The sequence below is a fragment of the Takifugu rubripes genome, chromosome 5 (genome assembly GCF_901000725.2).
Source record: "Takifugu rubripes chromosome 5, fTakRub1.2, whole genome shotgun sequence".
NCBI lineage: Eukaryota > Metazoa > Chordata > Actinopteri > Tetraodontiformes > Tetraodontidae > Takifugu > Takifugu rubripes.
Window position 1 is genome coordinate 5,872,646 of NC_042289.1, and position 26,304 is coordinate 5,898,949.

The following is a 26,304-nucleotide window of genomic DNA, read 5'->3' on the forward strand; positions in this document are numbered from 1 at the left end:
TCCTTTCTCCTCATCTTTGAGCTGTTTCTACACCTTGATTGAAGGCTGTCTGGTAAATTCAGCTGCATCTGTTTAAAAAAAAAAAAAAAAAAGTCTGACTGCATTTTGGATTAAAAACCAAACTGGATAAAAGAGCTGCCTGCAGAGCTTGGAGACCATCTCCAGATGTGGAGAAGGATGAAAAGGTCTATCTGCTGCGATATGGCTTCTCCTGGAACGGGAGAAGCACGACTCTTCCCTGGGATGTCAGTTTGAGCTGGGGGGCGGTCTTGGGAAAGTGACCAACAACCCAGGGGTCCATCTGGCTGAGCTCCAGAGGTGAAGATGGATGCAGGTTCCACCAATCACAGCTTCTCAGTAAAAGACACCTGAAATCCCACCTGGCATTTGTAAAATAAATAAATAAATACTGTTTTGAGCAGTTGATTGACAAGTGGTCTGATTGTGACTTGATTTCAGCAAATCAACCATGTAATCACGTTAACAAGTGTAGATTATGTCAGGAGCAGGGTGTGATAATACTCATAAAGTTTATTTTTTAATATATGTAAATAATGTTAGAAAATAGGTGCAAGCATATTCATTTAGGTGAAAGAGTGACATCAGGAAACCATTGTTAATTACACTGATTTTGTTCTGCTTTCACATATTAAAGTTTCATAAAATAGCAAAATATTTGATTTAACATGGGGGGGAGGATACACGTTATAGCTTAATCTGTGTTAGTTCATGACAGAAACGGATGCAGAACAAATGTCTGATTCAAACTGTCACGAATTCATTTAATATTTGACGATAACAGAAACATGATTTAATATCATAAGTTTGTTCCTCCCCTCGTGTAAGAATCTAACAAGCTTATGGGGACTCTTTCTATTATGAATCATGGTGCTAAAGTTTATGTACATGCCTTCATTTTTTTAAAAAAAAAAAAAGAATATGTGCAAGAGTTTTAAATTTGCTGTAACATGACAGATGTCTTAAAAAAAAAAAAAAAAAAAAAAAAAAAAAACGGCACGGAGCGTGTTGACTCCACGCACGCCGCAGCGGGTATCTATGGCTGCGGCTGCGCAATCACTCCCAGTCTGTTCGCTCCTGCGAAGTTTGAGTTGTGATCCACTGAAACGTGCACCATTCCAACGAGGTTGATCCCGTGTTTCCGTGGCTCCGCTCTGGGCCTCCCCCCGCCCCCGCCCCCGCCACCTCTCATCATTTGCAGCACTGTTTCTTCTCGACGTGGAGCACCCTGTTGCAGCGGGGGCAGGTGTGCTGCGCATCCTTGAAGTTGTTCATGAAGAAGGGGATCAGGCAGCAGCACAGCACCAACCTGCGGCAAAGCACATGACGTTTGAAACGCGCCGCTCGGACACGTGACATGAAAGCGCACGATCAAAGCGGCCTGAGCCGTGCACCCACCCGCAGCAGATGAAGAGCAAGCACATGAGCCACGCGTACGTCCCGGCCTTGTAGGTGACGATGGTCGTGACCTGCTGCTGGCAGCTGGTGCACGTCGTCGTGCCGGGGTTCCTCCCCAGCGCCGTGTCGTAGCTGACGTACTTCCGTTTCCCATCCGTGGGCTCAAGGCTTAGATTGACGTTCCCTCCTTTTTGTCCTGCAGAGGTCAAATGTCGGGGGGCGCTTCAAGAGAATGCTTCAAGGATGCAGCCAAAGAAGGTGTATTTTGCGTTCTTGGGGGTGGGTTTACCTTGATGCTCGTCAATGCTGTCCAGAGGGTTGAACGGGGTGTGGAGATGGTAAATCTTCACATCATCTGCCTGACCATCAACTGGAGCAAAGACAGACATTTACAGATATTTCATGAAATAATCGGAATTGTAGGAAATACACGTTCTACTAAATTTCCCTGAAATAATAGAACTCATTCATCCTGTTTTGCATTATCTTCTCAATATAAAAACAGGAAAAGACCAGTAGGATTACCCGGTATGACGTATGGGGGGAGCTGTGGTTGATCACTGCCACTCATTGTGCTGCAAATAAGTAAAAAAAACAAAACTTGAATACAGGAGAATTTCACTGAAACACTGAAGACAAAATACAATGGCACCTGATTTAAAGGTATTTGCAACGCTGCCACACCCGCAAACAAGCAATACTGCTTTAAACCGACAGATGGCGCCAAAGATGGAGTTACAAATGCTGAATTCCAGCACCTCGGAGGTTTGAGTGGTATAATGAGAAGCTGTGTTTGCTGAAAGCTGCAGAAAGAAACAGAGGAAAACCCAGCTTTGGGTTTTTTGTGACGCCGTCTTCTCATGAAATTGTCATTGATGTCGAAAATTTACAGGCATTCCCTTCGTTTTTAGAATTCATAGTCTGTGGAAGCATCCACAAAATGTTTCGTTATGAAATATATCGATGCCTTTGCTGTTCCTCTGAGGTCCTGCTGCTGCAGTCCCTCTGAACCTTCAGCACAGATAACTCAACAGGCAGAAATACTCATTTTATCCTACAGGAAACAGTAAAAGCCATCACTTAGTATTCCTTCGTGTGCTCACACCCTTGTGTCGTGGCAGGAATGTGACCGAGCTACATGTCACAGACTGAGGGAGTGTTCCTACAGAATAACCTGCGCCTAAACATTAAATCTGACCCACGACTATTACAATAATAATAATAATAATAATAATAATAATAATAATAATAATAATAATAATAATAAAATAAACTATTAAAATAAACAAAGAGGTCTGACAAATGCACTATGCGACACTGCAGCCAGAGGTGTCGTTCTGCTTCGGTCAGCTTCCAGCTCCTCTGGTACAGCCAGCTTTTTTATGAGGAGCTACAGTAGTAATGTGACAGATGTGGACCAACTGGTTCAGCTTCTGCCTGGATGGGCACAGGTTGAATTTTGGCTTTTACCCCCAAAACAATTTTTTATTAATCTCATATCCTACAAATCGGTGCAGGTTCAAGCAGCGGGAAGCAGCAGATGCAGCGCCCTTAAACTCCTGACTCGCACCAAGAGTCTGGGAAGTTTCACTGATGCCTGGGAGCAGAAGTCGGAAAGTCGGAAGCCGCTCGGCAAATGCCCAGACACATGGGAAAACATGTCTCAGGGTGCCACTACCACCCCTGTGAGTCTTGGGTGAGGCTGCGCTGCACACCCATGTGGGATCTGTTCCATTCAAACCTGCATGTGTGCATGACAACTGTGCCAACCGTCACCAGTTAATAACCCACCTAATGAAGACCTCAAAACACAAGAGAAAACCCAAACGTGCTCTCTCTGTTCTGCACCGCAGTGATTTTGTGTCAACCCATTTCTACAGAAAAGCTCTTTTAAAAAAAAAATGTTGTTTGCATTTGGACCCTGCAGCCCTGTTCTGCTGAGTGTGGACCCCAATAAATGTCACAGTGATCGATAACCAAGTCCAGAACAGCAGCTTTGAGTTCAGGTGTGTCACAGCTATCCAGATATACAACGTTATTAACCAGAGAATCATTATAATCCAATTATTTTACTGGAAATGTGCAATCAAGGCTTGGAAATCACTTCACGCCAGTGTGCCAAAATCAGCAAAATCAGCTCAGTCCTTCCAGAAACTCGAACACAAACCCCACAAATAAAGAAAAATGGGTCCAAAAAGCTCTGATTCTAAAATATATGATCCAACACGGCCTGTCCAGGAAAGTGTGTAAAGTTTTCTGCATGATACAATCCAGCATTGATTTGTGACAAACTTACCTTTGTCAGGTGTTGCCGTTAAGGCTGAGATGTGTGTATGTGTGTGTGATGTAGAGTCCAGGCGTTGTATATCCACTGGTCTGCCTGTGTCACCTGTACCTGTACGAGCTGCTAACCCGGCACGCCCAAAGCCCCACCCCAGTCCCAGTCCCAGTCCCAAAACCCATGAATATGCAGCAAGTGTGAATCACGGTGTGTTCTTACAACACCCAAACGACTAACTGGTCCTTCATTTATTTCTTTATCTTTGTTTGGAGGACTTAATAAAGGAGTGAGTTTTGACTGTGTCATGTGAAACTCTAACCGGTTTCCTTCTAGTCTGGATTCACATTCCAAACTGTTGGACCAATTCAGGCAGGGAACTTTTGCTACATGTAACCCAGCCCAGCGGAGATTACGCAATCAGGTTCCACGAAAACTCCGCTCGGTCCAGCAGAGATCATAAGGAAATGCCGGCACAAGTTTGAAAAACAATCCAAATCTGAATCCCAAGATAAGAAACAAACTTTGAACCTGTTTCCAGTTTAAATTGGTCATTTATGTCCAAATTACGTCGGTATTAAACTGATGCAAGTCCAGGTCACAACCAAGAGCCAATGTCATTTAGTTCGGGCCCCATCTGGAAAAACACAATTCAACAAATCTCTGTCCTTCTTAGGGAATTTGGTAAAAGCCTTTTTGAATTACATCAATATCATCGAACTTGTATTAAAGTGTCTTTTTGAGGATACAGATCACATTTAACACTGTTTCTGTAGCAGCTTTATACCACCGACATCTTTGATCATCAGCTACATACGGCAGCTAAACTAGCATCACCTCTCAGAGAGAATGAAGGAAATTTTTATCCGAATGTGTCAAAAGATATAGCTCAGTAGCAGTTATCGTGCTAGTGGAGTTTAAGGAAGGTCACGTTATGGGGACATCCCATAACAATGAAACTGTGGTTTTGTTTTAACCATCTGCACTTAGCATAGCAACACAATGTTCAAGAGAGGTAACCAGATGTACCAGGTTTTTAAAAAAATGTTTTTTTTATTACTTGGCCCGAGTGATGACTGGGGAGTTTGGAAGATCTATTTCTGTGAACCGGGATCAGGCCAGTTCAGTCACATTTTTCCACAGTTGGTCACTGCATCGCAGAGGGCTCCTGCTGCCTGTTAGCGCTTCTCACACATGTGATGACGGACACGCCATTGTTAACACATGCAGAAACACGAATCGGTGACTTTGCTGATAAGACCGGGATTATCTGAAATAGTTCTAGCGTTCAAGATGAGTTTAAAAAAATTCTATTTTTAGAATTAATGTGCCTGTTATGTACTGTTATGTTTCATTCATCCCAAATCGCCCTGATTAATCAGGTGTGGCAGGGTGTTGCCTGCTTTCATGATGATTACCAGTTGACATGTGCCTGCCTGTTGCATGGTGGTGTGTACATGTGTGTCTGTGTGTCTGTCTGTCTGTCTGTATATGTGTTTCAATGAGCTTGATCAGCAGCATTCCATAGAATAGACCGATCCCTTCGCATTCCTTAAAAGACTAAGGAGTGAGTTATTTGTGTTATTTTCTAAACATTTGAAACATGTTTCAGAGATTACACGGCATGGATTAATTAAGGATCAGTGTATCTCTAAATCTAAAATACATTTTTAAATTTAATTTGTGATACTTCGACAGTGTGCTCATTGAGCTGACCCATGTACATGTATGTATGCATGTGTGCATATGAATAATTAAGAATGATCCATATAAAGATAAAATCAAAATATTCTTAAAACAACAGGAAAGTGGTTGTCTGTGCACAATAAAAAAAAAATCTCGCTTAACTAACACTGAAGGTGTTAGCAGCAGTGCCTGACATGAATTAAAACTCTCCATTTCATTCGCATTTGAACTCGCAGCTGCTTAGACTACCAACAGTAGCATCTTTGCTCTCAATGCTCTCAATGTAAAGTAAGAGAGTGATCATTCTAACCTAACTGGTTCTGTACTGTGACTAAAACTCGTCCCAGGTTTGAGCCCTGAGGTATCCCAAAGCTGCCTGGAGACTGAAATGAGAGTCCCAGAGTGTTTCTGTGGGTATATAGATAAATAAAAATAAAAAAGATTAATAAGAATGTTCTTTTCTTTATAATAACAGGAGGTGCGTATATAAAATTGGCATGTTTCTTAATATGATATCTTATATCTTATGTGTATATTTTAATTATATATATATTTTATTCATAATATATTAATTATCTATCTATCTATCTATCTATCTATCTATCTATCTATCTATCTATCTATCTATCTATCTGTGTGTGTGTCAGTGTGCTGTGAGGGTTAAAAAAATATTTTGAAAAATGAGATCCTTCCTTCCTTCCAATGCAGGTGTACACCTGTATCCACTTGTATACAGGTTGTCCATTAAGGTGGCTGCTACGGCAACCGAGATTAGACGGACCACACCCACGAGAGCAGCATCGTACCTGCACCCAAAGGCACAGCAGGGCAGCATTGATGGCACAAAATGGACATCATTAGAATATTTATATGATGACGTATATTTATGACTATAGGACAACTACAGAGGCCCTGTATACAGGTGGATACAGCTAATACCATTTTGGAAGAGTCACTTCCTGTCTAGTCACATGACTGTCATGTGATCACCAAACAAGGCTGTTTAGTGTATTTGTTTAATAAGTTGCCGTCTAAGAAAGCTGCATCAGTTTGTTTGGGACACTGGTGTCACTGCATGTTCTTACAGGTTAAACCTTCACTTAACAACTGTGCAGGCTACAGAACGTTAAAGACAAATGTAGAAAACATCGATAACATGATTTATGTTCCCATTCATTTGTCCAGATAAACACCTGTGAAGATCTATCATTCACCTCCTCTATATAATAGATAGTTGAACATTATGAGCGTTTGTCAGTTTAGATCAAAATTCCCATGAGAATAACAAGATCTTTTAATTTGTTTGTGTGTGCACCACATGATTCTACAGCATTTTATACTTTACAGATTAGCTGTGCTCTTACAGACATACGTGACAGTACTAAAGCGTTTCTTTGTCTCTAATCAATAAACATGCTGTGTTAGGAAGGTGTGGTCTTCCGCTCTCTCTCTCTCTCTCTCTCACACACACACACACACACACACACACGCACGCACACACACACACACACACACACACACCAATTCGTTAAACACGATTCATATGTGTTTCATGTAATTAATTTCCTAATTTACCGACTGATTACAGTGATGGAGCAAAGTAAAGAGCGGTTGTACCCAGTGAACGGAAAGCAGGGCTGATAATGAGGCTGTAATGTGGATCAGTGTGAGTCAGGCTCATGACACAGACTGTGGCATGTGACCCGGCCAGCTGAGCCACTGTGTGTGCAGCTTTATTCACTTCTTAATTTATGAGGGTTGTGACCCAAAGTGATTAATAATATTGGAGAATCTTACGTTTGATGAAATCAGTCATTGTAACATTTAACTGCACTGTAAAAACTGAGAAAACCAAACTGATAAAATAAGAGGAGAGAGAAGACAACAAAATAAAAATAAAATACCACAAAAACGGAGCTAGTAAAAGTAGATTATGTATTAATAAAATTACTTTTCACTCTTCTTTTTCATTTTTTTTAAAAAATCACTCAAATGGATATTTTATAAAAAGTGGTCTATGAAAACGGTTTCCTTCCATCTTCAGGGTGGACCATGCGACCCTCCGCTTGTCTTAGGACCAGGCACATGTGATTAAACTTACACTGATATATCAATGAATTAAACCAAAGTGTATTTTGAATCTGAATTAAAGGATCATACATTTGTATTAAATAGGATTAAATCAAATTAGGATATTCTTGTTTACATAAGACAGACAACCTGCAGATGAACTCCTGCAGAGGCACAGCGAAGTGAAAAAATTGGAGTGGTGCAAGAACTGAGCCCTGGGGCTCCCCACATATCAACTCTGCACTCAACTTTTTACAGGCAGAGAAATATGCAGCAGCACACCTGACACATTTTAATATATTTCAAAGACAGTGTAAATGTTTGGAATGTTGGAATTCCTCAGCCTCTACTCACACACACACACACACCCACACACACACACACACACACACACACACACACACACACCCACACACACACACATACTTGTCTCACACACAAACACACACACACACACACAAACACACTCCTATTGCACATGTTAATTATTATCATTATTGTTAATAGTTTTCTGTATTTTCACTGGTTATTTATAGATTGGTTTTTTACATGATCTCTGCCTAAAGGAACCACTGTAAATCGATTTCCTTCAACGCTTTATTGCTGGAATAGCTCCTTGTTATGGGCTTCAACTTGACCGCACAGTCGAACGTCGAATGATGGTGAATGTTCTCCCTGTCCTAAAATAGTTCTCAATCTCCTCCAGCGAGCGACCACGAGTCTCTGGGATGCACAGGGCGTTGAAGAGCAGACAGAGCACGCACACGATCATAAACCACAGGTAGGGCACGTACAGGCCGTACCCGTCCACCAGGAGGGTGAAGACGTACGTGAGCAGGAAGGCTGTCAACCAGCTGACAGCTACGCACAGACCAGAGGCAACGCCCCTGGCAACCAGCGGCAGCACCTCTGACATCAGCAGCCATGTGATCGGGCCCCATCCCATGGCGTATCCTGGGAGACAGCCGTCAATGTCAAGTCCGAGCAAACAAGTTTCGGTCATGTCACAATGTGACCGGTCTCTCAATTTACTCTAAACTAAACACAGATGGAGCCTCCAGACATGGATGATACACTGTAAATACTCACCAAATATAAACACCATTGTGCTGATAAGAGGGATCACACTTGCTCCAGGGTTACCATAGGAACCCTGTTCCAAACCAAGAGTGACATTAGGTGGTGTCGGACCTGGAGGACAGGATGCTTTGAGGGAGACGATTGTCAGAGTCAGGGTGGACAGGAACATCAGCATGCTTGAGGTGTAAAGCAGGGCCTTCCGCCCTGCCTTGTCCATTAAGGCGGCTGCTATGGCAACCGAGATTAGACGGACCACACCCACGAGAGCAGCATCGTACCTGCACCAAAAGGCACAGCAGGGCAGCATTAATGGCACAAAATGGACATCATTAGAATATTTATATGATGACGTATATTTATGACTATAGGACAACTACAGAGGCCCAACCTAGGCTGCAGGGCAAAACTGCTATGAGAAAAGATGGATTCCAGATAGACCAGAATAGGTGTGATGCCCGTCATCTGCTGAAGGAAGCGCATCACCACTGAGATCAGGATTGGTCGGTAAAATCTGGGTGTGGCCAGCTGGGACAATGTGACTTTGTCCTGTGTGTCAATGCTATTCTGTAGAGGGAAACACCTTGTTAATCTTGCTAACATATTTACTTTGAGCTTCGGTTATCAGTCTACAGAAGGGTACAGTATCGTGTGCGGCCCTAAACAAGTTTCAGCACTTTTGTCGTCTCTACCTGTATGGCGAGGACTTCAATGTGTGTGTCGTAGTGTTCTCCCCTCAGCCAGCGGAGGGCCTTTTTAGCCTTATCCTCCTGGCCGAGAGAGAGGAGCCTTCTGGGGGAGCGGGGCATGAACACCAGAAGCACAATCATCACCAGGGCTGGCCCCCCGCCAACCACTGCCAACCACCGCCACGGTAGCACCAGACCTAATAATCATACACACTCCTTGTCAAGTAAAACCCTTTTAAATGTTCACATACAGGCAGAATGCAAAGCATAGTACTGAGTTTACTTCTCCGTTTTGGCCGTGCCTGACCCTGAACTGCCCCCATGATTTCAGGAAATGAAAACTATACTAATATATTTTGTGAGGTTCCTACTCAGGGCGTAGAGGGACAGTGACCCAAACACAGCAGTGATCTGAGGGCAGGAGCCCAGCGCCCCTCTCACTGACTTATGGGAAATCTCTGAGATGTAAACCTGAGATGTAAAAACACGAGAGACACAAAAACATGACGTTAGAAAGAATTCAATCTAAAAGAATATTACACACACTTATATTTCTTTGCATTTATAATGTGACCATTGTAACGTACGGGGATCGATGCGGCTGTCATACCCCCGGCAACACCGGTGAGGAAACGGCCCAGGAGGAGCATCCAGAGGTTCACAGCCCCCCCGAGCAGCATGTATCTAAGACACATTTGCAGATGTGAATTTGACTTTAAAACATCAATATTATGTGCTGACAAATCTCATGACTATGCATTTTCTTATTTATTCTAATTGTGGTCTGCTAGATTACCCCCACAGTCGTCACAGGTCCATCACGAGACACACACACACACACACACACCATTCACTCATGCACTCACACTTCGAGGCAATTTAGACTCTCTAATCAAGTTGTAAGTCTGTTGGAGGAAACCTGAGAAGAAAACCTCAAAGAAAAATACCCCAAAACTCTGACAGCAAGGTATTTTTAGTACCTCTGCTCACAACTGTGCAAACAAGTACACTTGAATTTGATTGACACACCACTCTCTCTTCCAGCTCTGGGTATGTTGCGTTTGTTTTCCATTTCATAAATGGGTGTTAATGTAAAATTGCTTAATTAAAAACATCTTCTCTTGGTGCAGGACCCACCCAATGGTGGACGGCACCGCCGACAGCATGATGCTGAGCTTCCGCCCGATCTTGTCATTGAGCAACATGGCTCCCAGGCCTCCCACCGCCGCCCCCAGCGTGTAGATGGAGCCGAACCACGCAGCATCGTTGCCATCCAGCCTGAACCGGGGGTCTGCATCAGGGCTCTTGAGTTGGGGTATGACGGGGGAGGAAAAGACCATGGAGTAGCCGAAGTTGAAGTTCCCCAGCACGGCTGAGAAGACAGCTAGGTACAGTCTGGAGTTGTTAATCTGCAATATATTTGTTTTTAAAGAGGATGAGTATGTGAAAACAGGTCTTTTCTGTGTCAACAGTTTATTTACAGAATATTGAAGACATCTGTAAACTATGTGGATAATAAACCACCATTATGGCACTGTAATATCCAGTTTTGTGGTGGAGCACATAAAAGTTGAGACCCTTTTATTATTATTTAACATGTTTAAACCAGTAATTACTGGGAGATTAATAAATTAAGGGTTTTTTAAGTAAAAAAAAAAAGCGGCACATTCACACATACACAACAATCTATCCCAGTCAACGTGTATCAGTGTTTCGACTTTGTATTCAATACAAAAGCTGCGGTGTCTAAATTATTGTTTCTTGAGTTATTGCCCTGTGTCATTAATACACTACAATGAAATTACAATTAGTGGTTTAAAATGGTACTTTAAAAGGTACAGGTGGTCGATAACAGCATGTCTGTGGACTATACAGACCTGCCCTTTCCTTCCTGTCCCACCCGCTATCTGGACACCAAACAAAAGGCTTTAAGCCTAAAACATGACTGCAATTTATTTTAAAAAAGACTTCACATGCTGTATTCTGCACACCAAACTTCTAGTGTTAAAATGGAGCAGAAAGGAGAAGCTTACTGTGAAAGTGAATGAATAGTTATTAATATCAGTCCGTCAAAATAAATGAGACGCTTCCAACCTTTGATTCCGGTGGTGCAGTCCTTCTGTACAGCAGGGCCGTCTCTTCATTCATGTCTGCAGCTGCTTTGTAAAATCACCTTAATTTTCTTATTTTATTCAAAGACAAAAATATTTTAAAATCCCCAAAGAGCAGTGACACCCTCAAGAGCCTGTTCTGCTTCCAGCACAGGAAAAAAAGCAAATTAAATTTGAGTAAATGTAAAGACTGTACAGTGAAACTGTAAAAAGCCCTTTCAGCTCATGCATACCTCTCCTTTATTCTAGCTGGAAAGAAAAAATTGGCTGTAAGACCAGGAGGTTGACTAACAGCAGACACAAATGACCAAAATAGCCAAATGACACTCACTTCCTGTCCACTTTAAAATGAAAGGGTGAAACAAGAAAGTCCCTGCTACTCCATGTTTTTAAGCAACACAATTCCTGGATTGGCACACTAAAATCAAAAGAAGAAAAAAGGAAGAAGAGAATCAACCATTTTTTTTTACAATAATGTGAAAATAAAGATACACGGATGAATATGTGTGCATTTAATGTGTACAAAAGTAGTATGCAAAAGTATGGTGCAATTGCCACAGCATGAGTCAGCAAAGACTCATTTTTCAAGCTTTACAAAACCAGTTCCCAATAATGCTGCATTTTACCAAAACTGTAAGGCTTTGACAGTTATAAATTTTCATGATGCTCTCTGTTGTGTTGTATCATTGTATTAGAGGCTGGGTCAGTTGAATCCTAGTTGCTGTTCTGCTCTGGAAAACCCGAAGTTGAGATGTTGCCACAAATACCAGAATAGGAACTTCAGATTGTTGCAAAATGCTGTCTTTCCAGACTTAGGCTAAATACACAAGTACACACATAAACACGTACCTATATAAAGAGTTTGTAAGCGTATCTTGCTTCTTAGCATTTATTGCATCTGATTTATTTATTGATGCAATTCCTGGAGGGGCCAAGCTTGGCCAGGAACACATTGGTAGATGGGAGGCTAGATGTTGCCCGGGTTCCATGGGTGGAACAAAGTTTCCTGGTTAACTTTTCATATTCACTTCTGTTATTTCCATTACTTTATATCTGATTTTTTCTTCAACAAAACCCCTCCAAATATAATCAGTTGTTTTAATATGTTAATCCCCAATGTGCTTATTGAATTAATTAGTTTTAAAGAGATGGAAATGATTTATTTACATTGTTTTCTAAATGTTACTTGAGTCCTGCAACTCTTAAAAACTTAATCACTATTCGTTTTGCACAGATCATGGCGATGTATCTGGTTTTTGAAATACTGCTCCTCGTTTTTGCAAGTAGCCGTGTATATAATGATAAACAATCACAAACGTCAAGTAACGTGAATAACCTAAAACTACAAGTCCCAACATTCAAAGCGCAAACCAGACATTTTTGTCCCCGCGTGCGATCCTTACGAAACGTCACGAGTTACAGGAGCATTGTGATGAGGCTCTGAAACAGTTCTTAGCCAACAGTAACTGCGTTGATGAAATAAAATAGCGACACTTAGGTTGGTGTCAAACTCAGGCCAGCATGGCCAACATCACGAAGAAAGTGTCGTGGTCCAGTCGAGCCGACGAGTCCGGAGCCGCAGGGGAGGAAACAGCGTTGCTGAACGGTTCCGAACTGTCCAGGCATCTCGCAAAGGTACAGATAGCATGTTGGCTAACTTAGCACACTAGCTGTGTGTAGCAAGAAAGTTCTTGTGACATCTATTTATTAGCCAGTGCATCCTTCGGCACTGATCATCGCTGCTGTTAATGGGTTTTGATGCAAAACCTCTGCACTACTTTAGGGTTTGGAATGTATTTTCATGTGTTTATCATATGCTTGCAGATTAAAACGGCAAAACTTTGGTATTGGAATGGAATGTAACTGCACCAAACAAATTCAGTTACCAGTGATGTAATTACTTGCGTGATTTAAGTAATTAGATTGATTAAACTAATCATCACATTGCGGATGATTTGCAAGTCCTTGCTGCAACTTATTTGGAACTGTAATACTCCACATTAAGGACCCATAAACATGTTTAACTGGCATGTAATTAACTTTAACGCTATTGGAAATAAAGATATTTCCGGGGCATTACAATGTCCATCTCAATACCTCGCAAAAAGACAACATTGAGTTGTTTAAAACAAATTCTTGGTTACAGGATTGCGTTCCCATTATCCTCCATGTCATGAGCCTTTTAACTGGGCACCTGCACCTGTGTGATACTAAACCACATCTGGGAATTTCCCACTCAGGAATACACAGTATTTCTGCTGCTGCTTGTGATGTCTGGAGTTTTCTAAAGGACAGTATATTTCAGATAGGCAGACTCAGCACGGTGGATTTGGAGGAGATGACGTCAGAAGAGGTAAAGTCCAGATTCAAAGTCGTGTTGTGCTTTTTCTGTTTGTCCCTGGTGTTGATCATCTTAACATCAAGACTTTTAGAAGCTTAATTTTTTAAAACTACTTCCTTAATCATTTTAACACTAATAAAGCCTGAGAATCCCACCAGGTCCTCTTAAACACTTGTGAATTATTAAATACAATCATGTGATGTATTCGTGCTCGGTTGTTGTTGTTTTTTTTAACTTGGAAATTTGAGGCCTGATTTGTACGAAACAATTTTTGGATTTAGCTTGACCTCAGTTGTAGAAACTTTCTGCTGAATGGGCAAGTTGACTCGTACAGTGTGCAGGCACATGTTTGGAAACGCTCATGCTTTGTCTCAACAATGATCAGTTTGTACATATCTGAATTGTCACAAGACCACAGACAGAAATGCAATCAATTACTTTGGTAATGTCTGGATTAGAGCATCCTCTTTGTAAATTTGAAGTCATAAATGGGTTGGGATATTGGGTGGATTCAGTTGTGTAGATCCTTTTGGGTTTTCTGAATAAATATCAAAAAGTACAGTACAGGCTACATTCTTCACCTTGAGTTCCCTCTTTTGCTGTGAGTCGTTACACATGTGATTTGGCTCAGTTATTCTAGACAATTTCTCTGCATTGTTGTGCATGTGTTGCATGTAAATGTCTTTCCATTGCCTGCAGCTCGCATGTTTTCCAAAGCACTCGCTCCCAAAAGTGTTTCCTTCAATTCTAAGGAAAAGAGTGTCCGCTTTTAGTCAAGTTAAAATGATGCAGCTCTGCCAAATGCATCTGTTTACCCTTTTGATAAAACTGTCTGGGGACAATATCAAAACCTTTCATTACTTTATTCTACAGATTTGGAGGGAACGCTTACATTTTTCCAAATTCATTTGTTTTCACTAATGAATGAAAGAGTGCTGCGTTAAATGCCTCACGACTGTCAAAGCTTTCCCTCGGTTTTGTCATTGTGCTCACATTCAAAAGTCCTGTGTTGATTGCTGCTGTCATCTTTGATTTAGAATGTTTGATTGTTCTGCTGTCAGTGAATTCCTCACATGACTGAGCAGGTCAGAGGTCATCGGTGAGTGACAGTGTGGGGATGGCTGTTTTTTTAATGTGATGTTTCTCTGCAGGAGTCTCAGCGAGGAAAGCCCAAAGAGATCCCTCACAATGAAAAGCTGCTGTCACTGAAATACGAGGTAAAGGTGTTAGATTCCTCTGCTGCTGATGGTCCACAGTTGACAGCCTACATTTGTTGCCCAGTGGCCCCGGGCAAATGGGCTGAATGTCAAGGATACATTTCAGTAAAGATTCCTCTTAAAACCTCCTATGTTTGAAACTTTTTGCTACTGTGTGCGCAATAATAGTCAATGTTTGATTTTTAGCGGTGGACTTTAGGCAATAAACTTATGCAGGTTGGGGTTGATGCAGTCATCATTAGCATTACAAACCTGATGAAGATTTATTTGTGCTATAAAGTTCCAGTCTAATTACAGACTGAAGGTGATGTTTGTTCTTCCAGAGTCTGGACTATGATAACATCGAGAACCAGCTGTTTCTGGAAGAGGAGAGGAGGATGAGTTATATGGTAAATAGTGGGAGAATGAACCAGTAAAAGCACATAAACACATATTAGTACCGTGCGCAAGCCCTTGAAACTGTCGTCTGGCCTCTTTCTTCCCTTTTCCTCTGTCTTGTGTTTCAGAGTTTCCGCTGTCTGGAGATCAGTCGCTGGGTGGTGTGCGGGCTGATCGGCTTCCTCACCGGTCTGATTGCCTGCTTTATAGACATCGTGGTGGAGGAACTGGCTGGGATTAAATACCAAGTAGTCAAAGAGAGTATCCTGACTTATTTCTGTTCTTATTAAGACCCACAGCAGCCCAGAAGTCATTGCACTGGTTTTTACTCAAGCTGACTCCAGGATTGTGACATTATTACCGCCGGATTTATAACTGAAAGAACATCTTAATTTACACATTATGGGATTAAAAATGCAATCTGTAATGTTTGGTCAAAAAGGGAGAGAACCACTGATTGTGTGGTCATTCTGCTTATTTAACCATATTTTACACCTTTAATTGTGTAAAATTGAACCAAACTGCTGGCTATTGGTGTAAAGCCCCACGGGAGTTTCCTTGATCAGTGACCTCCCCCAGATATTGATAAATTCACAGAGGTGGGGGGTCTGTCTATCTCTCTCATCCTCTGGGCGGTACTCAACTCTGTTTTTGTCATGCTGGGATCCATCATAGTTGCATTTTTCGAGGTAAGAAAACCTTCAGTCCCACCTTTTTGGTCTGTGTGTGGCCTTCATCGGCCACAGACATGGAAGTACATGCTGATTAGCTGATCTAATTGTCCCACATTACAACAATGAATTCCACTTCTCTGTTCTAGCCTGTATAACTTTAGTTGACTAGGAGCTTATTTTTCGAGTTCTCCATCAGCCAGACTGACTCGCATTCTGTTCAAATGTGTCCTTTTTCATGCAGCATCATGTGATAACCTATTAGTTGTTGTTCCTTGTTTTACTTTTAACACCCCAGCACATTAAAAACTGCTTTCTTGTCATATAAAATGCACATTTTAATGTTTTTATATTCTGGTCTTTAGCCAATTGCAGCAGGAAGTGGTATTCCACAGATTAAGTGTTATCTGAATGGAGTCAAGATTCCCAGGGTGGTACGACTCAAGGTACGGAAATAAGTACAGAAAAGGCACGTTTCCATTGCGGGGGTTCCTGGTAAATCCACAGGAACCGTTCCGCTCACTCGGCACAGTTCAGCCTTTACCATCCCATGACTTTTGCAGACTCTGCTGGTGAAAGTGTGCGGCGTTATCTGCTCTGTGGTTGGCGGCCTTGCTGTTGGAAAGGTAGACACAAACCCTCCACATAGAGGAGAACATTTGAAAATGGAGTTTATTGACTTTATATTGATGGAGAGGATTAGCTTTACTCAGGATTGTGAGATTTCATTTTCGCAATTTTTTTTTGAACTCTAGGAAGGACCCATGATTCACTCTGGTGCGGTTGTAGCTGCAGGAGTCTCCCAAGGCAGGAGCACATCTTTAAAGAGGGACTTCAAGGTCTGTGTGTTTGTGTGTTCTTATTATCATTTCATTAAATTGTATAGTTACATAGTTTAGATTAACTATGTAATTTATACGGTACTAATGCAGACAAACAGGATTGTTCTGTAAATTTAATTCATTTAATGGGTATTAAAGCAACACAATAAGAACAGCATACAGTATATAATAATACACAAAACAGAGCAACAGAAATAAGGATGCAGCTACATTGTAGCAGTGGTTTCATTAAGCTCATATCATTTGAAGGCCTCTTCACCCGTAGCTATTACTTGTGTATATATTTAAAATATTTATAAATGCATCTCTTTTTTTCGTTCCTGCATTTACAGATGTTTGAATACTTCCGGCGAGACACAGAGAAGCGAGACTTTGTGTCTGCCGGAGCAGCCGCTGGAGTTTCTGCTGCTTTCGGAGCACCAGTTGGTAAGAAAAACACCTCCACTGGCATGATTTATAATGCTATTTGACGAAGGAAGCGTCACACAGCCGCTCCATCACTGCACCTTTGACAGCACTCACGCGCGATTCTTTGCCGTTGGTGCGGCTCCTGCAGCCGGTGTCTGAGTTCTGAATCCGCTCACCCAGAGACAAAGACAGAGCGTTTTTGTCTGTTTCTGACTGTAAATAAGCTGCAGCTTTAAACTGTCTTTATAAATCCTCATTATCTACAGTGCAGGTCTGCAGGGGGCTGTCTATTTAATGGATTTTTGTTAGCAGCCAACCAAGGCAAACAAGGAAATGAATAAATAGTTTATGGCATTGGCATATTTATCATTTAGATAAATAAAAATGCTGACATTTGTCATGATTTTATTTTCCTATGAAAAGGTGGAGTTCTGTTCTCTCTAGAGGAAGGAGCCTCTTTCTGGAACCAGATGCTGACGTGGAGGATAGTAAGTGGTTGTTTTATGTGTGCCCTTTAACCTAATTTCAGGCAGAACGATAATGCTGATTTGTTTGTTTGTTTTCTCTGTGTGCAGTTCTTTGCCTCCATGATCTCCACCTTCACCCTCAACTTCTTCCTCAGCATCTACAACAACAACCCGGGAGATCTTTCCAACCCAGGTCTCATCAACTTTGGACGCTTTGAGAGTGAGGTGAGATGCCGGGCCAGCGTTCTGCCACCTTTGATTTGTCATTGTTGAAAAAACAAACAAACCTGGTGTCATTTCTGTCCCTTTTTCAGAGTGTGGCCTACAACCTCTACGAGATTCCCTTATTTATTGCAATGGGAGCTATAGGTAAAAGTATTCACTAGTATAGTCTCTGGTGATCCTTCTGCGTGCATGCAAACCTGATTGCTGCACATTTCATTTCCATCTCCTGCACAGGTGGATTGCTCGGGGCGCTTTTTAACATTCTCAACTACTGGCTGACCATTTTTAGGATCAGGTAGGTTGAAGGAGGGGCTTTAGCACACAACGATGACTTTAGATCACACCTCCGTGAGGAGAGTCAGCAGTGGGCCAAGTGAAACAGGGCTGTGCAGCAGTCTTTGCATGTCAACAGAAGGGCGCGGTGCAAGATGAGGAAGTAATACGTTTTTAAAAACTGACAGTCATCAAAATGAAAAATTGTCGCTAAGAATAAATAATAACTAGGCTCATGAGCATAACGCCTTTGACAGACCGTAATTATATTTACAGCGGCAATATTTTGACATTAACAGTATTGTTGATACGTCACTACTTAGACAAACATTTAGCATTAAAAACACGATCGGTTTTGAAGCTGTGCACAGTCACACCACCTGGGATGTGCTTATTTTTTCGGACTTCAAGGCCTCTTTAAAGTTACCGGGGATAAGGACTTGCATTAACAGCAGCAATCATTATGGTGATTGTTCTTGCTAGCTGCAGTGTACAACAGGTTCCTGTCTGAGCGGTTTTGTTCTTATTAATAGTCTCACATGACCCAAATGCTCATGTTTTTATTCTAGCTGCGTTGACCTCATCACCCGGGAAAGTCCGCGCTGTTGTAACCCTTCGTGCTTGTGCGCCGCAGGTATGTTCATCGCCCTTGTTTGCAAGTGATGGAGGCCATGCTGGTGGCTGCAGTGACGGCCACAGTGTCCTTCACCATGATCTACTTCTCCAACGACTGCCAGCCTTTGGGGTCAGAGCACTCTGAGGAGTACCCATTGCAGGTACACACACGGACACACACACCTTCCACAAACTTCACCTACTTTAGCAGCCAGAAGAAAAGAATCTGATCTTTCTTGGCTTTGTTAGTACAATAGGTCCAAAACCAGTCAAGTCAGACGGTGATACACGTCTTTGTCTTGTCCTCTCACTCTTTTCTGCCCGACCCAGTTGTTCTGTGCAGATGGGGAATATAACTCAATGGCAACGGCCTTCTTCAACACTCCTGAGAGGAGCGTTCGTAGTCTCTTCCACAACCAGCCAAGTAAAGCTTTTCACTCGCCGCAACACGATGAAGCCATTTGTTTACGTCATCACGCGTTTCTCCCTCTATTAAAGGAACTTACAACCCTTTGACGCTGGGTCTGTTCACTCTGACTTATTTCTTCCTTGCGTGTTGGACGTATGGCCTGGCGGTGTCGGCGGGGGTCTTCATCCCGTCTCTGCTTATAGGAGCAGCCTGGGGGAGGCTGTGTGGAATACTGTTGGCCTCCATCACGTCCACTGGCTCGGTGTGTGCGCAGTTTATAATGTAGAATTGGGTCATGACACAATTGCTAAATGGATTATGAGTGACATTTATAGTTCCAGATGTTCACATTTACTTTTGTTTTGTGCGTTTTCGTTTAGATCTGGGCTGACCCTGGTAAATATGCCCTGATCGGAGCTGCAGCTCAGTTAGGTGAGTAAAGTTAGTCCTCATCCTCATAATAGATCAAAAAATATAAGTAATGTGTGTGTGTGTGTTTGTGTAGCTATCATTTTTACCAGTATATGAAGCCGCTGTACAGTCATAACACGGAGGTGTTTCCAGGTGGCATCGTCAGGATGACTCTGAGTTTGACTGTTATCATGGTGGAGGCAACAGGAAATGTCACCTACGGCCTTCCCATCATGCTCGTCCTCATGACTGCGAAAATAGTGGGGGACTACTTTGTAGAGGTGAGGAAAGATTAAAGAGTTTGCCCACGTGTTGGTACGTAAATAAGGAGTTTGACATTTTCATCCTGTGTTTTTTCCTCTCCATATTAAATATCTTGTAACATTAGTTGTGTTAATCCTAGTTAGTTAGTTGTTGATACTACAGTGGCAAAAGTGTTGTTCTGATGTATACAGTTTATATATATTGAATTTGGACATGTTCTGTGCTGACTCAGGGCCTCTACGATATCCACATTAAGCTGCAGAGTGTTCCCTTCCTACACGGGGAGGCTCCTGGCACCTCCCACTGGTTGACGGCCAGGTAAGCACCTTCCTGATGTTCTGATCGGATAACTGGTCTGAGTCTTAGGTAAATGTAGGAGACTCGTCTCTGTAATCATTTGTATGCAGCAGAAACATCAACCTGGACTCAGTGATAAAAGCGTGACAGTCTCCCTCTAGTGGTAGACAGTAGTAATGAGCAGTAGTCAATGAGCTCTGGGTAGACTTGATGTTATGGCTCCTCTTCCTCTACAAAATGGAGTCCTTTGAGGACCTGAGCAGGGTTTATTGTGATGTAGTATCTCATCCTTGTCTGAAACTGTCTGTCCAGGGAGGTGATGAGTTCTCCAGTGACATGTTTGAACAGAATTGAGAAGGTGGGAACCATCGTGGACACCCTCAGCAACACGTCCACCAATCACAACGGTTTCCCAGTGGTCGTGCAGGTTACGGGTGGTGACGAGGTACCTCACAACGGCCCCGGCTTCCTTTTCTGAATTTGTTTGGAGGTCATGTGACAGGCTGATGTTCTCTCTTTCAGCCAGCCAAGCTCTGCGGCCTGATTCTCCGCTCTCAGCTCATCGTTCTTCTCAAGCACAAGGTAACATCTGCAGTTGTGGCACCTTTTGTAAAAAAAAAAAAAAAATCGTTGTGGCTCCTGAAACGTACTTTGTGTTGCTCGCTGCCTCCAAAGGTGTTTGTAGAGTTGGCGCGGTCCCGGCTGACGCAGAGGAAGCTCCAGTTGAAGGACTTCAGGGACGCCTATCCCCGCTTTCCCCCGATCCAGAGCATCCACGTCTCCCAGGACGAGAGGGAGTGCATGATGGACCTCACCGAGTTCATGAACCCAACGCCGTACACTGTACCACAGGTGGGCGATGCAGTCAAATACAGGATCGCTTCTTAGTTTCGACGCTAACTTTTAGTAGAGCTGAAGGAGTTTAAAAAGAAGGGATTTGTTTGCAGGAAACATCTCTGCCTCGCGTGTTCAAGCTGTTCCGAGCGCTGGGGCTGAGACATCTGGTGGTGGTGGACGATGAGAACAGGGTAGGTGTGGTGGTTGTGTTCATCTTGGGAGTAAAATGCATTTCCAGTGTGATCCCTCTTGTTCAGTGGTGGCGTACTCTAGACTCAACTTCTCTTTGGTTTTTAAGGTGGTCGGACTGGTGACCAGGAAAGATTTGGCCAGATATCATCTAGGGAAGCACGGACTGGAAGAGCTTCAGCTGGCCCAGACATAACGCACGCACGCACACACACACACACACACAGATTCTTGAGACTGAGCATCTGATGCCCCGTACAGTGCCTAAAAACATTGATAATATTAAGATGTGTTCCTCTTTTACTGCCTTTATAGATTTATGACATCATGGTCAATTTAAGGATTTTTGATGAAACGGACTCCTGCAAGGTCAGTTATTTTTGAAAACTAGGTGTCAATTGGGATTTTATGCAGTGTGTTAGCCCCATTTTGTAGAAACCTTTCACTTGGACATTAGAAATGCTTTTAGGTAACAAAAATTTAAAGGTACCGACCGCGACTTGAAGTATAAAGGCAATAAAACTGCACAGCATCTTTTATTAGACACTAGAGCCGTTGACCTCCTGCTATGCAGCGTCTCAGACACCATCAGAAGCTGACAAAGTCTTTGTTGTTGCTGGAGCCAAAAGGTCCTAATGGCCACAAGAAAACCCCATCAGCCATCTGTGGCATACAGCTGAGAACATGGATGCAACAACAAGTTCATGCTGATTGTGAGTTTTGGCCGTCATGATCGGCCTGTGCTGAGGATTTCATTCAGTTTTTACCCATAAAACCAAAACAGACATCAACGTTTTAACCAATCGGTACAGTTTTACAGAGAAGAAGCTGGTCTTGATCTTGCCGAAGCGTCCGTGTATAGCATCAACTTCACTGATTGTTGTCTCGGGTGATCATGTTGGGAAGGGTTTCCCCCTTTATTTTGTAGTTTTGCACTGAGCAAATGTTATTTATTAATGAACCCTTATTTGTTTTTAGTTTGGGGTTCCACATATCATAATCAGACATGAGATATTTCAGCGAGACTTAATAGAATTCACCTTTTCCTGTCAGCCTATACATATTTGTACTACTGTGAGTAAAAAGATGTATTTATTCTTTACACACCTTCGATGTTTGCACTTTAACGTACTACTGAAATCTGCGTTTTAGCTGACGGCTCTCCACCAGTGTCTCTTGAAGCTCCAGTGAATGTAAATGTTGTTTACGGCTTTATACCCGGACCCTGCTGTGTTTGGGCCCCGCGCAATCACAGGTACTCTGTTCAATGAGGAAATCTAACCTTTCAATTATCAGTGTTATTTTTGGCTTGTATGTGTGCTTTTACTGTTTGATTTTTGTCCACTTCTTTTGATGCACAGATTAAAATCTAGATCAGTTTTTATAACCAGTAAATAAACCTCAATAAAACTCAGATGTATCTATTCTTGTCTTTGTTTTAATTATTGGCCTAAACTTGTATCTATGGTGCCCGAACTTCAAATATATTTTTAGGAACTTCTAATGAACACTTCCTCTACTGATCAGTGAACATCTAACTGGGAGCATCCTACGCTGCAGTGGTGGCCAAAATCGGAAGGAAAAGATGGCAGATTAGAAAATTCTTCATATTTTATAATGTCCATGAAGTCTGCAGACGTTTGTTTCCAGCACCACAAATACCAGATGAAGCCACTTCTGCTGTGCTTGTTCGCTTTGAACCTGGATATTTGTATTTGGCAGCAGCACAACTACTTTAAATGACTAACATTTCTGTTTTTAAGACTTGTGACATTTACAACCTTTCACATTTATTCTTGGTTTGACTGTTCTGCTTTTTTGGTTAAAATATAGTTGCATTCTGGCTTTACCAATCTGTTTTAAAACAGCCTTTCCTTTAACAAGCACTGAGCATCCAGGCTCCTTTACAGGGATCCTGTACAGGGATCCCCACCAGATTAGGAAGCCTGGCCACCTCTCCTCTTGTCTGGAGGTGGTGAACCCTGGCCAAGCTGCCTGGATGACACTTACAGCTGAAACAAAAAACTCAATAGAAAGAAGCTAATCCAGGGTGGGGGGAGTTTCCCAGAACTGGCCTCATGTCATGAATTAATGAGCCAAAAAAAGAAAAAAAGCCACTCGCACAGGCCGATGGATCGAGTCTGACTCCTGTGTGCCCACTAAACAAACATGTTGACGTCCAATCTTTGGGGTTTTGCTGAAATAACCTGCCTGAATATGTCACTTTGATAGTCTGGGGACAGACTGAGAGAAACGAATCAATTACTGTTTCAAGATAACACAAAACGACACACGAAATGTCATTTCTCGTTATCTGAGCGATGGTGTTCGCCTAAAAACTGTCTACCCAGGGAGGTGATGAGTTCTGGTAACCTAAACCTAGTTAGTGCTTCGAAACGCTGTTGGAGCTTCTGTTTTCAGACATAATTCTGAAATTTATATTTGAATTTCTCTTCGCTAATCTAAATAAAATACAAAAGAGTGTTTTGAAAATATACTAATGTTTAATGAAAGGGTGATGGGCTGATCAGCAAGAAAGGGGTACAGTAAAACTATGAGGGGAACAGGAAACAAGCTCAGAGGCTGTCATTTCAACTTGGATACATTTCAGTGCAGAGGAGCTGCTGTCAGACCCTTGTGCACTAGCTTGAGTCAGGAGAGCAGACAGTTGGGGGGGGGGGGGGGGAGCAAGGCTACTACAGACAGAAGTGTGCGGTTGTCGTCACAAAGAAGTAAAGGAAATACAAGAGAAAAAACACTGTTCCTGCTAGTTTTAACTATATCCCTCTGATCAAAGTTCAAAACAGAAGCACCCGCCATGTGTGGTGCTAAATGCTGGGCCTGATCACGACTTCCACTTCTCTCACGTCAGGGGGGCAGAGGATAGGTTCCATTTCTTTCTTCTTCTTCGTTTCCTCTGTTGCCTCTCATCAGAGTGCACTCAAACAGCATAAAGTTCGTAGATCTTCATAGCACAATACGCCAGGGCGGCCAGTGCTATCGTATTATGGAGTCTCTTTCTGTACACGTCGTCCCTGCGCACCAGTACCACGGGCGTCGAGGAGGTGAGCGTATGCAGGGGCAACCGAGACAGTTTTTGGCTGTCATATTCTACTTGGTACTTGCAGCAGGGGTCAAACTGCCATGAAATCCCATAGAGGGCAGCACAGGCCACGCTAAGGGCACCAGCGGGCAACGCCACATACCGGGAGAACTCGGAGGGCAGCGAGAGCGGCGTCAAGAGGCAAGAGGTACCTGACAACACGGCCGTCTTGTGCAGGCAGTTGCCCACGGTAATCCATCGGGCCGTCTCGTCTCCAATGCGCGTGGGCTCAATAACAATGTATTTATACTGGGCCTCCAGTGCCATCTCCAGCTCGTACTCAAACTGGTCCTGTGCATTCTCACCATTGTAGATCTCGTGCACAATATAGCAGTCTGTCGCCGTCATCGCTCCCCTGTGGAGAAACAGAGACGGCGGTCAGTATGTTTACAGGAGACTTTAAGCAAGCTTTAATTGTTACAGTCCGACTGATATCGAAGTTCTCCGTATCCAACCAAGACCCCCAGGTACTGCAAATGGAACCCGACTTTCTCCAGCATGTAAATGCCAGAATTAGAGTTAAACTAGGCAACACAAGTGCACATGCTCCACCGCCACGATAAAAAAAACATCTCTCGAAATGATCACGACCTCAGGGAACAGCGAGCATTTTATCTGCATAATTAGCAACACGTACATCACGATGAACCAAGCTGCCGGGCTCCAGTTGTTAATATTGGGACATAAGATGCCAACTGTAAAGGGGCCTTTTTAACCCACTGAGCAACGGTGTATCGCCCCCTAGTGTATAGGAGGAGGAAATGTTCCTGTCAGTTATTAATGCTCAGCTCAAGTGAGATGTGCATGTAAACTTGTAAGGACAGCGAGAGAAAGCGCATATTAACTACTGATAAGTAGACATATTGTCATGCTGCCTGAAATGTTTGTATCTTTTTGTTATTATTTTATCATAATTGCCTCTATTTTGCAGGTCCCATATAATTTTGAAACATCTTTATCATGCTGTGAGATCTTTTAGTAACAGATACTTAAGTAAAAGTTTCTCTTTCTCTTTATACTAGCTTTTACTAACATTCTGTATACTACTTATGAAAAATATATATCCGGTGGGTTGATTTGCTTGTTAACATCCTCATATTTTGCATCATTGTATTGCCAAACTAGGATGAAATACCAACTTGTCTAACGTCACCAGAAAGTTAAAATAAAGGATAGATCTATGTTTTATGCTGCAACCAACGACTGCGTGTTACACTTAAATTACAACAATCATATTGACTAACTTGTGCAAGAATGCTGTTTATTATTTGTCAATGTCAACACCCCGAGGCCTTCCATGTTGACAAACAACCTCAACATTTAATGGCTACTGTTAGCCAGCTTCCATCATCATAGATAGTACATATTTACGGAGGGAAAATGTAACGGTATTCGGAATACTTAAAAAAAAAAAAAGCTAAACCGTTAAAGATTACGGCGCAGGGAACATTGTGTATCTAAGCGTGCAGACAGCGTTGGCTAGCTTAAAAGAAAGTTAAGAGTTATCCAGCTAAGTTGAGGTCCATTTTCCAAAGCGGACAACAATGTTGGCTCCGCCGCTTCAGGGTCGCCACATCACGCCCGCATTCGCACACCCGCATGGCCGAATGCTAAACGTTTCGCACGGGCAGTTGCGTCGTGTGAAATAACCAAACATCACATGAGCGGCTGGTTTGTTTCCTCGCTAGCATCAGCTAGCTGCCCACGGTAGCCAGCTAACCTTAGCTAGGCATGAGATAATATTCTGACTTGCCGCGGTGAGGTTTAATCTAAAACCCCAAGCAATGCGAACGCTTGAAATTCGGCGCATGTCGACATGCGAACACTCACGCACTGTACAAAATCCATTTTATCTAAATGACGGGGTGTGAAGTAACTGACCTCTCCCTGCTTACTGGGACACCGCGCCTCCTTCCCAGCGACGCCATGTTGGAGTTACAATCGCAGTGCTGTTGACGTATGACGACACCAAGAATTTTGGGTAACGTTGCGCGTAATGCGGTGTCGCGCATATCACGGTTGGAAATTGG

At 42.6% G+C, this 26,304-nt stretch overlaps 4 protein-coding genes across 5 annotated transcripts; 1 reads left to right on the forward strand and 3 right to left on the reverse strand.

Moving 5' to 3' along the window:
- Positions 1 to 499: 499 nt before the first annotated feature.
- Positions 500 to 3,816, reverse strand: litafd (LITAF domain containing). Its single transcript, XM_003964511.3, has 5 exons — positions 3,713 to 3,816; positions 1,942 to 1,991; positions 1,706 to 1,786; positions 1,417 to 1,612; positions 500 to 1,327 (listed from the first exon to the last, which is right to left on the reverse strand). The coding sequence occupies exons 2-5, from the start codon at positions 1,985 to 1,987 to the stop codon at positions 1,210 to 1,212; spliced, it is 441 nt and encodes a 146-aa protein (XP_003964560.1). The 5' UTR covers positions 1,988 to 1,991; positions 3,713 to 3,816; the 3' UTR covers positions 500 to 1,209.
- A 2,840-nt stretch (positions 3,817 to 6,656) lies between these two features.
- slc2a6 (solute carrier family 2 member 6) lies at positions 6,657 to 11,642 on the reverse strand. Its single transcript, XM_003964510.3, has 8 exons — positions 11,311 to 11,642; positions 10,354 to 10,625; positions 9,804 to 9,900; positions 9,588 to 9,687; positions 9,220 to 9,413; positions 8,919 to 9,094; positions 8,540 to 8,808; positions 6,657 to 8,404 (listed from the first exon to the last, which is right to left on the reverse strand). The coding sequence occupies exons 1-8, from the start codon at positions 11,362 to 11,364 to the stop codon at positions 8,079 to 8,081; spliced, it is 1,488 nt and encodes a 495-aa protein (XP_003964559.1). The 5' UTR covers positions 11,365 to 11,642; the 3' UTR covers positions 6,657 to 8,078.
- A 1,070-nt stretch (positions 11,643 to 12,712) lies between these two features.
- clcn7 (chloride channel 7) lies at positions 12,713 to 22,595 on the forward strand. 2 transcript variants are annotated; one of them, XM_011603809.2, is made up of 25 exons: positions 12,713 to 12,962; positions 13,633 to 13,680; positions 14,820 to 14,885; positions 15,209 to 15,274; positions 15,392 to 15,524; positions 15,843 to 15,952; positions 16,300 to 16,380; positions 16,498 to 16,560; positions 16,690 to 16,773; positions 17,109 to 17,202; positions 17,608 to 17,672; positions 17,760 to 17,876; positions 17,966 to 18,020; positions 18,111 to 18,171; positions 18,784 to 18,925; positions 19,095 to 19,188; positions 19,263 to 19,435; positions 19,554 to 19,605; positions 19,738 to 19,865; positions 20,081 to 20,166; positions 20,458 to 20,590; positions 20,668 to 20,727; positions 20,821 to 20,997; positions 21,093 to 21,173; positions 21,281 to 22,595. In XM_011603809.2, exons 1-25 carry the CDS (start codon positions 12,849 to 12,851, stop codon positions 21,365 to 21,367), a joined length of 2,370 nt encoding a protein of 789 aa, XP_011602111.2. In that variant the 5' UTR covers positions 12,713 to 12,848; the 3' UTR covers positions 21,368 to 22,595. The 2 variants fall into 2 exon arrangements, with proteins under 2 accessions (XP_011602111.2, XP_011602112.2); XM_011603810.2 differs by lacking the exon at positions 13,633 to 13,680.
- A 1,058-nt stretch (positions 22,596 to 23,653) lies between these two features.
- tmem11 (transmembrane protein 11) lies at positions 23,654 to 26,294 on the reverse strand. Its single transcript, XM_003964486.3, has 2 exons — positions 26,156 to 26,294; positions 23,654 to 24,629 (listed from the first exon to the last, which is right to left on the reverse strand). Exons 1-2 carry the CDS (start codon positions 26,284 to 26,286, stop codon positions 24,113 to 24,115), a joined length of 648 nt encoding a protein of 215 aa, XP_003964535.2. The 5' UTR covers positions 26,287 to 26,294; the 3' UTR covers positions 23,654 to 24,112.
- Between the last annotated feature and the right edge of the window lie 10 nt (positions 26,295 to 26,304).

Bases quoted from the DNA above. Each gene is read 5' to 3' on its own strand.
- litafd (XM_003964511.3), bottom strand. From the start codon at position 1,987: ATGAGTGGCAGTGATCAACCACAGCTCCCCCCATACGTCATACCGG. The intron at 1,787-1,941 runs GTAATCCTACTG...TCTTTGCTCCAG, and splicing joins CCCCCCATACGTCATACCGG to TTGATGGTCAGGCAGATGAT. The intron at 1,328-1,416 runs GTGGGTGCACGG...GCTTTGCCGCAG, and splicing joins TTGCTCTTCATCTGCTGCGG to GTTGGTGCTGTGCTGCTGCC.
- slc2a6 (XM_003964510.3), bottom strand. From the start codon at position 11,364: ATGAATGAAGAGACGGCCCTGCTGTACAGAAGGACTGCACCACCGGAA. The intron at 10,626-11,310 runs GTTGGAAGCGTC...AATATATTGCAG, and splicing joins CTGCACCACCGGAATCAAAG to ATTAACAACTCCAGACTGTA. The intron at 9,414-9,587 runs GTAGGAACCTCA...TATGATTATTAG, and splicing joins ACTGTCCCTCTACGCCCTGA to GTCTGGTGCTACCGTGGCGG.
- clcn7 (XM_011603809.2), top strand. From the start codon at position 12,849: ATGGCCAACATCACGAAGAAAGTGTCGTGGTCCAGTCGAGCCGACGAG. The intron at 15,275-15,391 runs GTAAATAGTGGG...CTTGTGTTTCAG, and splicing joins AGAGGAGGATGAGTTATATG to AGTTTCCGCTGTCTGGAGAT. The intron at 17,673-17,759 runs GTAAGTGGTTGT...CTCTGTGTGCAG, and splicing joins AGATGCTGACGTGGAGGATA to TTCTTTGCCTCCATGATCTC.
- tmem11 (XM_003964486.3), bottom strand. From the start codon at position 26,286: ATGCGCGACACCGCATTACGCGCAACGTTACCCAAAATTCTTGGTGTC. The intron at 24,630-26,155 runs GTCAGTTACTTC...GTTTCTCCACAG, and splicing joins GTCCCAGTAAGCAGGGAGAG to GGGAGCGATGACGGCGACAG.